The sequence below is a fragment of the Amaranthus tricolor genome, chromosome 13 (genome assembly GCF_026212465.1).
Source record: "Amaranthus tricolor cultivar Red isolate AtriRed21 chromosome 13, ASM2621246v1, whole genome shotgun sequence".
In the NCBI taxonomy this organism is placed as follows: Eukaryota; Viridiplantae; Streptophyta; class Magnoliopsida; order Caryophyllales; family Amaranthaceae; genus Amaranthus; species Amaranthus tricolor.
The window spans coordinates 4,390,429-4,401,732 of NC_080059.1; the positions used below are offsets into that span (position 1 = coordinate 4,390,429).

General features: G+C 29.6%; 1 protein-coding gene across 1 annotated transcript; it reads right to left on the bottom strand.

Annotated features, from left to right (window-relative positions):
* Positions 1 to 4,262: 4,262 nt before the first annotated feature.
* Positions 4,263 to 7,044, bottom strand: LOC130797548 (myb-related protein 306). The gene is made up of 3 exons (XM_057660159.1): positions 6,674 to 7,044; positions 5,903 to 6,032; positions 4,263 to 5,261 (listed from the first exon to the last, which is right to left on the bottom strand). Exons 1-3 carry the CDS (start codon positions 6,804 to 6,806, stop codon positions 4,634 to 4,636), a joined length of 891 nt encoding a protein of 296 aa, XP_057516142.1. The 5' UTR covers positions 6,807 to 7,044; the 3' UTR covers positions 4,263 to 4,633.
* Between the last annotated feature and the right edge of the window lie 4,260 nt (positions 7,045 to 11,304).

Sequence of the window (11,304 nt, forward strand, 5' to 3'; positions counted from 1 at the left end):
GGAGGTGGATAACCATGAATTTTGTAGCACCTTTGGAATGTCCACTAATCTTGCAATGATCACAGAAGTATGGAGAAGTACATTTAGAGCCAGCAGTGGGAGGGCGTTCTTGAGGTTTAGTAGACCGAGAATGAAGTGAACTACGGTCGAAAACGAAGGCCATTGAATCAGTAGGTAGATGAGAATCTTGTTTGACAAGTTCTTTATGCCTTTGCTCTTGAAGTAGTAGGTGATATGCTTGAGAAACAATAGGTAGAGGTTCCATCATAAGAATATTAGTATGAACCTGACGAAAATCATCATTAACGTGCATAAGGAAATGCATGGTATGTTGTTCTTGCTGGAGTTTGAGAAATTGTTTAGTTAATGAACATTTACAACCAGTACAAGTGCATGTTGGAAGAGGATTGAGATGGTCAAGTTCATGCCAAATGGTCTTCATCTTGGTAAAATAGTCAGCAATGTGTTGATTAGGTTGATGAGAGATACTTGAGAGTTCTTCAAGAGAGATAAGTTGTGCCATAGAAGGCTGTCCAAAACATTCTTCAAGATCATACAATATCTCATGAGTAGTGCTATAGTACATGATACTCATGGCAATTAACCGATCCATAGAAGCAATGAGCCAACCAATGACCATATTATTACAACGAATCCATGCCTTGAAGTCAGAAGAATCAGAAGGTGGTTGAGGAAAAAAACCGTCAACAAACGACATTTTATTCTTAGCAGTCAAACTAATAATCATCGAACGCCCTCCAATAGCTATAACTGGTACCATCAAATGGAGTAGAAACTAATTTGGAGCCAGCATGATCAGACGGATGAAGATGGTAAAAACTTGAAGGATTTTGAGTAAGATCAAGAGTAGAAGAATCACTGGCCATGATTTCTTGAAAAATGGCATGAAAATGGAGATTAAGGGTTTCAAAAAAAAATGAGAAAAAATGCAGAAAAACAATCGAAAACGGTGAAAAAAGAGGCGGAAGCAACAAAAGGATCATGGTTTTAGGCTAATACCATATTAATAAATGAAACTTTGGTTTAGAAAACCTCCATGGATGAACACTATCATTTGCAGAAGAGAGAAGTAAATTTAGAGAGAAAAAAGATTCTTTGAATTCTTTTTTTGTTTTATTTACATTAACCATTGTACAAAGGAGTAAAACCACATTATATATTATGGGTTTGTTATAGCTAAACCAGAAACCAAAATATTTACAACATATAATATCAACACTCTATCCCAACCATTTAAAATCATTTTTAATTGAGACTAAGAAATCAAATATAATAAATTTAAATAGTGGTTATTTAAAAATAAAAAATAGAATATATGGAGAAAAAGTTGTAGTGCCTGGCAACGGACATGCATATTCCCAAGAGGCTAAAACATGGTAAGTAACAAGTTGATTGTCAACTTAGTATTTCCAACTCAATTTCATCTATTTTTTATTTTAATTTGTCTAAATAAAATTATCTTTCTTTGATTCTTATTTGTAAATACTTAATTATTTTAATTTGTAAAGACTAAATGACCGAAATATATAAATATTTGATTTAGGTCAACTTTGTTAAGTCCTTCCTCTTTGTTAGACAATAATTCACCAGGCATTTAATTGACTTCTACAATAGTTCTCTAGATATACTCCTTTCATTATATTTTGTTGGTTAGGCTTAGAATATTTCATATAGAAAAAACTAAACATATTTTTCTTATACCGGATCTTTTTCTAATTTAAGGGAGGTTCTGAGTATGTTCAACATATTCGACCGCTTAGGGCCTTGAAAAATTGAGGGCCTCAATATTTAATTACGTAGTATATATTAAGTTTTTAAAGATACAAAGTAGTTAGGAAAATATCATAATTTTTGAAATCGCACAAGGTCTTCAAAGAATTTATCAATTTTTGCTCCACCCCCGTTTTAATTTGAAATCAAATAAGTCATTTTTGTTATATCATCATCATCATCGTACACAATGTCCCGCTCGAAAGTAGAGTCTGAGTGAGAAAAGCTGACGGACAATTCATACCCGTACTTCCTTCATGGAGAGAATTAGAGAAAAGCGGTCGATTTACCCCGAACATGCAGGAACGGTGCATACAAAGAATATGAGTGACAGTAATGTTTTCATAAAAGAACAACTACTTGCAGAAAAGGAAACTAGGCCAAATAATAATAATAATAATAAATAAAATAAAAAAATAAACATTTTTGTTATATGATAATGTAAAATACATAGACATGCATCATTTGAATAAGCAGTCAGTCGAGTAATGTGTGCAAGATGGGTACTAAGAATTATATTGTCCGAGTAATGCAAAGAATTGCAGCATTGCCTGCGGCCCTGCAGCATTATCTAAATCAGTAACAATGATCTTAGTATTTTTTTATACTCACTTCAGAGAAAATCTTGTACACACTTCGTCAACCCTATTTAGATTGCATTAATTTTATAAGGTACGAAACATAGTAAGTTTTTCCATTATTGAGAAATATTTGTTACTTTTATGTCGGTGTATACTGAAATAATACAAACTAAATCCATATAAGACTTTATATTTTTAATTTTGAAATAACCAATAATTTGAAATAATTAGCTTCACTATGTCCCATTGTTTTTGTTAAATTTTTTTATTTTAATCAGTCTTATGAGAGTTATATATATATATATATATATATATATATATATATATATATATATATATATAGTCACGACTTACACATATTTTTGATTATCATTTATATGAAGTATTTGATTAATCTTTTCAGGTATCCACATATTTATTTTATTTCCATAAATCATAGTTTTTTCTAATTTTTTTTATTTATTTTCTTTATTTGATTAAATTTTATCCTTATAACAAATGCTAAGGACAAGTGAAACTATAATTATAGTGAAAAGTCAAAACCTTTATGCTATGTTTGGGAACAATGATTTAATTTGAAAATTTAAAATTGGCTCAAATCTATTGTTTGGTAAATTAAAATTTTTAAATTTGAATTTGAATCAAATTTCATCATTGCTTTCAAAGTACTTAAAATTAAGGATTTAAAAATAACTACCCAAACTTTATCATTTTCAAATTCTTCATTTATAATTTCATAATTAAAATTCATAATTTAAAATGAAATATTTATTTCCAAACACTACATTAAATTACTCCAACCTCGATAATTACAACATACTCCGGCTAGTATCTAGGCCAAAGTTCCAAGATGTTTTAATGCTTTCTTTCCGGATATACGCCATGTCAGTTCGTCTCATTTACTCACTACTCGCATTAACCAAGCTATACAAATGGACTTCCAAGAAATTACTCCTACTATTTTTTTTTTTGATACTCCAAATCCCAATTCTTATTCCTAGAAATGTTTTTTTGATACTGCAATTGAAACATACCCGTTCTTAACATTTTTAAAGGCAATACTCACGTTACTTTTACTTACAAATGTTATAAATAACCGTCATAGAGAGAGCTAAGTTTATAAAATTTGTCTAAAGTACGTCAATATTAAAATTTTTAGGCAAAAGTTAATAAAAACCATTGATATTCATCATACAAAAGAAGATGCAAATTTTGATTATTCACAATTATGCTCACGCCTTTGTAGTTATTTGAATTACCCTTCATGTAGGACATACGTGCAATTTGGTTTCACAATTAAAATGTCACAATATTAAATATATCAATTAATATTATTGACACAAAAAATTACTTTTCAATATAATTGAGTTTTAATTGGAAAAATTTAATTCTCTTCTCTTTTATCTATATTGATTCTCCAATAAACTAACAAAAACGTTACCTTAATGAAAACATTTTGTAGTGCTTAATTTCTTACCATTCTCTTACTTATCAAAACCAAATCAATAAATACTTTGTAATAATGGCAAAAAGCTATTCCAATTAGAGACTATCTCTCAATGAAACAATCTCAAACAATAAATTCAAAACTTCAAATTCTCATATAATGTATATAAGACCATCTCATATACAATAACTTGTGTATCATGAAAGAGTATCAAACATCATAACCTTCAAAATAAATGGAGGAAGTATAACTGAATCATTCAATTTAAAGCGGTGGTAATTTCAAAAATGCAATTGCTAAAACCATCAAATTCGAAGCTTAAATGAATTTAGTATTCAATTCCTAAAATCATTCAATCCAAAGCGTTGATGACTTGTAAATGTGATATGAGCCATTGATATACTCCATTATAAAAAAATAAATAAAAACCATATTAAGAGTAGTAAAATATATTTAATAATTATTAATAAGTCGCAATGATATATATTTCACATTTGATTGCTGTTGTTGATCTTGATCATGATCATTATTATAGTCACAATTAGAAACTACTACCTCATAACTATTATAATTCTTCTCCTTAGTAATTTACACTTGTTTTACGATGCTATTTTAAGCACCTTTACTAAAACCACATATATATATATATATATATATATATATATATATATATATATATATATATATATATATATATATATATATATATATATATAAATCTTAATTCTTCTTCATCAAAACACTAACAAATAAAAACAACTTAACCCTCCCGAGTAAAAAAAAAAGTGAAAATTCTTCTATTGTTTATAACCTTCTAGAAAAGATCAATTTGATCGGTTTGATCATGATCAGCATCCAAAGACATATCCATCATGTTTACTCCTTCCTCAAACAACCACTTCTCTAAGAGTGACAATGGCACTTGTTGCGCCGCCTCGGCTTCGGCCGAGACAGACTGGTGCGAGTCGTCGGTGGTTGTAGACGAGTTTGAATTCGAGTAAAAACTCTGAACCGGTTTTAACTCTTCATTAAAGTTCTGGGTCATGGATTCTTGAGGTGATGATGATGATGAGGCCCCTGAATTGGGTTTTCGGGTCTTCCAGTTTTCGAGTAATCGGGCTATGTTTTCAGCACTTGATGCATAGATTGGGCTTGGGCTTGGGCTTGGGAGAAGTTCGGGTTTTTCTATAGATAAAGCCTCACAAAGGGCCTGTTTAGCCATATGGATATCAGTTTGAAGCCTTCTTTCCCATTGTCCTTTGTTAGAGTTGTGAGAAGAAGTTGAAGAAGTTGAGTTTGATGAAAACCCTACAAGTGAAGATGTGTTTTGACCATCTTGCCCTTCTTCTAGCTTTTTAAGCTTCTTTTTGAGATGGGTATTCCAGTAATTTTTAATGTCATTGTCTGTCCTTTGAGGGAGGTATGATGCTATGGCTGCCCACCTATTTATTCAAATAAAACAAATTAACTACACAAGAAAATTATGATTTAATTTCATTTGTATTATTCATCAATTTAATCTGAAAAACAGCATAAAATCATGGAACTGAAAGCACAAGGTATCCAATTTTAAGTAGTGGATGTTTGTTTTATGTGTAACAGATCTTATATAACAATATAAAATAACAAATTGATCATTAATTTCAAGGACTTATTGAAAAGGTTAAAAAAATTCTAGATAACAGGTGGTTACTCCATCTGTCTTCTTAGATCAATTGACTTAAAAAATTCTCATATATTTAAGTTAAATAATGTTATTTCAGATGCACAAAAAAATATATACTACTAGTAGAGGAGTAGTTAACTAGTGATTTGGAAGACGTTTCATAAATACTTTGGAAATTTGGAATTTGGAGAATTTAAAAAGAAGGTTAGGATAGATAATCAATGATGATATATAGACCATAAAAGTCCAAGAATATAAAGGATTTTGACTTTTATTTAAGATAAAACAATTAAGATTAAGAATTCATGTGAAAAATTATTATATTGGTTTATTAATTTATGTAGCTGAATTCGAGTTTTGAAATTAGAGATTAATAAGAATTGTTGCAACAAAAATTAAGGAATTAATTAAGTTTACCTATTGCCCAAAAGTGCTTGAAGATGAATGATCATTTTCTCTTCTTTCTCAGTAAAATTGCCTCTTTTAATACCCGGACGGAGATAATTAGTCCATCTTAGCCTACAACTCTTACTACATCTACGCAATCCTGAAGAAAACAAGCAAAACAACGTATTAAGAAAAGTATTTCACCTAATTTAATTTTTTTAGGATGGATAATAATGATTAAGCTGTATAAATATACTTGCCCTAGCAATTATATATACTTTTTAACGAAGATCATAAGAAAAGTAGTAAAAAAAGGTGAAAGCTTTAGCAGGTAACGACAGCTGCAGCAGGCAAAGTATTTAATACACACTTAAATGATCAAACCAACCCACAAAGATGAACCATCAAAGCCACATAACATGAACTTCAAACTAAAGAGGAAAAGTAAAAGGTTTGAGATACAAAAAAAGACAACTCAATTTATCATCAAACGAGTCAACAACTAAAAAATTATCCGATTTCAAAACCAACCTTCCCAATCACACAACCTTAAGCGTCGATTAGACTTTTTTTAATATTAAGGAAACATAATTATGGGTTATTCTCGTGGTGACAGGATTTTAGTTCTTACTATCTACACGAATTCAGTTCTTAATATCTAAAAAAAGTTAATTTCCTTTCTCTTGATTGATGGGATTTTCTAGTTTAGATTAAAAAACATTGAGGGAATAGTACATAGACTAATAATACCTTAAATTAGGGTTTAGTATAATGAAATGAGTATTTAAAAAACATAATTACCAGTATTAGTAGGAACAGCTCTCCAATTACCAGGACCATGTTCTTGAATATAAGAAACCAAGATGATATCTTCTTCAGGAGTCCAAGGACCCTTTTTCACCCCTATTTTATCACAACATGGTGGCCTTCCCATTGTGATCTTCTTATGAAATTAGTCTATTAATTTCCAAAAACTAGCTAGGTTTCTTTTTCCTTTTTTATTTTCTTTCTCAAGTGAGGGAGCTATAGAGAGAAGAAAATGATGGTAGAATTTCTAGAGGAATTATGAGTTTTTAAGGAGAAGATTGGATTAAAGACAAGGATCTAACATTAGGATACCCGGCCTTAGTCTATATATATATATTTACTCTAATTTGTTATCAATAATTAATATATGAATAATTAATTGTAGAGTATACTAGTAGAGTAGTAGTAGTGAGTGAGTGATCTAATAATAAAAAAATAAGAGAACATATATGTAAAAGATATGGGGGTGTTTGATAATTGATTGTTGGCTATTAGATATTTGTTTTTTTAGCTAGCTTATTTGACTAACTGAAAATATTAGCTATTTTGTCGACTTTTAAGCCAGCTGAAAAAACCAACTGTTTATAGAGATTTTTTGTAAATTAAGTATTAGATATTGACTGTTTATTAGAGAAAAAGTAAGTAAACCAACAAAAAAAAGCTAATTAGAATAACTTTTTTATTTTAACTTAAAACTCAGCTAAAAAGTCATTTACTAAACACTTACCATCAAGAGTCAAAAGGAGACAGCAAATGCATTAACTTCATTGCTTTGCAAAAGTCAGCTTTGTTTTGAGGCTCACCCAACCGCGTGGCATTCAATACTTTCTTGTCTCTATTTGCTGCTCTTTTAATCTTGCTCTACTTATATCAAAAAGATAATACGACTTTGCTTTACTAAGTAAACCCTACCTTTATTTGGGTAACTTCAATTTAATTAAGTGACTTAGTCATGGTTTTGTCAAGTCATTTGATCAGAGTGCTCTTTACACTTCTATATCTATATATCAAAAACTTCCTCCATTTCTCTTACGCAGGCTATTTGATCATGGTCCCCCATGGAGTATTATATATGTTTAGTTTTAGTTTTTTTTAATTAGAAACTATATAAACCACCTTTAAAGTTACAAAGTTGCAAAAAATTACCAATTTTAGTTTTTTAAAAATTAGATTATACTATTCAGTAGTTTTCGTGCAGAGTTGATAAAATAGCAACGAATATTAAAATAGCGACGAATATTTAGTGGCAGAGAAAGTTCATAGCAAAATACAACGAACTGGAGAGATTAAAGATGCTCAGCGCTATTAGCAATGAACCGGTGACTAAAAACTGTGTCATTGCTGAGTTTTTATGTGCTGCTTTTATATAATTTATAAATTTTTCTAATTATCTGGCCTTCAATTGTCGCTAGCTTGTTGCTAACATCCTCACCAACATTCATAGTAAATAATGCACGTAATACTTATATAAAATTCTGCAATAATATTATATGTAGTTAAAATACTCGAAAGTTAAGAAACTAAAGTAGAAGAAGAAAAAAATGAAGAGTAACCTCAATGAGAAGTCTATTTTTATTTTATCTTCAATTGTCATCGTTGAACCAAAGACACTTGTTTTGTTGCTAAGTGAAGACAATATTGCAACAAATTTTCATAGTTACAACCTTAAAATCGTCACTAAGTAATCTCTATCTAGTTGCTACCATAATTAAAAAAAGCAATTACTTGCAATTTTCAAGAAAATTTAAATCCCTAATCTAATCTCGTACCAGTGACATTCATACAAGGACATTAATTAATATCTACTATTTGACTATTACTAATTACAAATTTCAACAAAATTTCTGTACTTGGCATTAATTTTATATTATAAGCATTTTTAATAGCAGTTTATACATCCAACTTCTATCATTTAAAAAAATTCATTTAGTGTGCAAACTTGTAATAATAATTATAATTATTTTATTTAATGAGAAGATTGATGAAGATGTTACTCATCGTATACAAGTGGGTTGGCCGGGGTGCTTTATGATAAGAAGGAAAAATTAACCGAATTGCAATCAGGTTTAACTTTGTTGTATGAGACAGAATGTTGGCCCATAAAAAAAATTTTTGAAACATAAGACGAAAGTTGCAGAAATACAAATGTTGAGGTGGATATATGGTCACAAAATGATGGATAAAATCAAATACTAGGAGTTTAGAGAGAAGCTAGGGATACATGAAAATAGATTTAGTTCATTTGGGCATGTGTCGAGAAAAATTATTGACGCTCCCATGAGAATGATCTATAGCATCATATTGGAGAGTAAGAAAAGTCAAGAAAGACCTGGGAAAACGTTAGGAGAACAAACCAATAGTGACTTGCATGAGTTACACCTCTTTTGAGACCAGACAAAGAATAAATAATAAGTGTATTTGAAGGCGCATAATCCATGTCTTAGAGTACTAATACTTTTCTCACTTATTTTTTTGGTTCTTATTCTTTGCGTGTTTACATGATCACTCATTTACTCATTATTTTTTTTTTCTATTTTTATTATTGTTTTTTGTGCTAATGGTCTAGCTTGTGTATGTTGTAAAATGCAGGTTTGCGGGTTCAATTTTACTCATTCTCTCTCGTTATAGGAATCTCTCTATTCAAGCGTCTGTTCAATCCTAGGGACTCTTAGACCATAATATCCTCCTTTATAGATATTAATTGCTATTGTGTATCCCCTAGAACTTGATCATAGTGCGAAATACATTGACTACGATGATGTTAAAAATTATGCAACAATAAATGTATTTATTAACTAATTTATATAAATAACAATACATCTAAAACACAATAAGAAGTTACATAAACAAAAAAATATATAACATTACGTACCGAGTAGCGATAATTTTTTTCTTGAAGCAGCACCAAATTTTTTATTACCGATTTTTTATACTCGATTACATTTCCATCCGCTTGATTCCTCCAACCGCACTTAATAGCCAAAATTTCCAGTTTGAAATTCATTTTTTTCAACCGACAAAATACTAACTACTTAGAATCTAGATTTTTTATAATTTTAATTTTTTCGCTTTTACATAAGTTGCCGACTAGAGTCCGGTCTTTTGGTGGTCGTTCGTTGCCGACCAGATAGGGACCAAATGATTTAGGCGATTGAACAGACTAAAATTTCCTTGGTAGGCATTAGTTGCTAGATTTTGCGACTCAGTACAATTTAGTTGTTGCCTTGGTGGCGAAGTGAATAGTTATTTGTTGTGTCTAGTGTTAATGTTTGGTAAATTAATTGGTTGAAACAATTTGTAATAAATCAGCTATTTTTGAAAAAATTGTTCTGAACATGTTCAAAAGTAACTCGTTAAATCAATTTATAAAATGTAATGGTCTAATCAAATAGTCAAATAAGTTATCAGCCATTTGCCAAACACCTTAATTCAATATCTATTGAAACAATGATAAATTGATACAAAATTATTATATGAAACAAAATTTGCGTGGCGCTATATTATGAGTCTAATAACCGAAATGGTAGAATAATATTTGTACTTGTAATGTGATTAGGATTTTTGAATTGCATGCAATATGTCTCATTCTACTTTTCATTCACACTTCACGTTACACCCTCATCTACCCCACGTCCATTGTCCATTAGGACCTTTCTTAGTATTATTTGTGCCAACCATTGATTCAGTAGATTTGATACACATTACAATGATATATGTAGTGAAATGCAACTATGCAACTACCCCTTACTCCTCATCCTCTTAATTAATTTTGGATTAATTACTCTACAAAGAAACAAAAATATAAAGATAAAATTGTGCGATTTTATCTTTCGTTTTCTAGATATTTTGCCAACTATATAAATAGAATTGTCTTGAAAGACATGTATATAATTCTATGTTATATTGATTTGCTACAATTGAGCTTGTAGTAAAAGTTCATTTTGATTGCCTATAATAACAATATATAACTGGAAAAATATAATTATATAAAATAAATGTGTAGTGTAGGTATAATAAATGTGAAGACATACTAAATTTGTGAATGAAATTGAAGAAAAAAACTTACATGTGAGAATTGAAAATGAAAAATCAACATACTAGCAGTATTTTTTTATTCAAGGGTAGGCTTGAAATCTCAACACGTAAAAGGGTAAAATTAATCAATCTTATTAGTGAAAGTAAAAGTTTTTCAACTATTAAGCTAACTTATATTTTCAATAATTGTATATACTATTGGTATTTTATTTAAACCCTTTATATTTATACATTAAAGTGAGTTAATTAACAAACTCAGCAGGACGGTAATTAACAAACCAAAAATAAAATGATGTTAAATTAGGTTTTCATTACTTCTCAATTATCCTTTTTAAAATTAGGGAATTGGAAATTCTTATCTTTATCTATATTTTGAGAAAATGCATAGCCTAATAGATCATCATCATCCTACTCAATATATCTTGCTCATAGAAAAATTAAGGACAGGATCTAAAGAGGGAAAAACGGCGGCAACTCATACTCATACTCATAGCCTAATAAATGAGTATATTTAATTTGAGTTAATCAATAGTTAGAATCATTTTGAGTAAATGAACAATAGTTAAATTTATTTTTAATAACTTTTACTT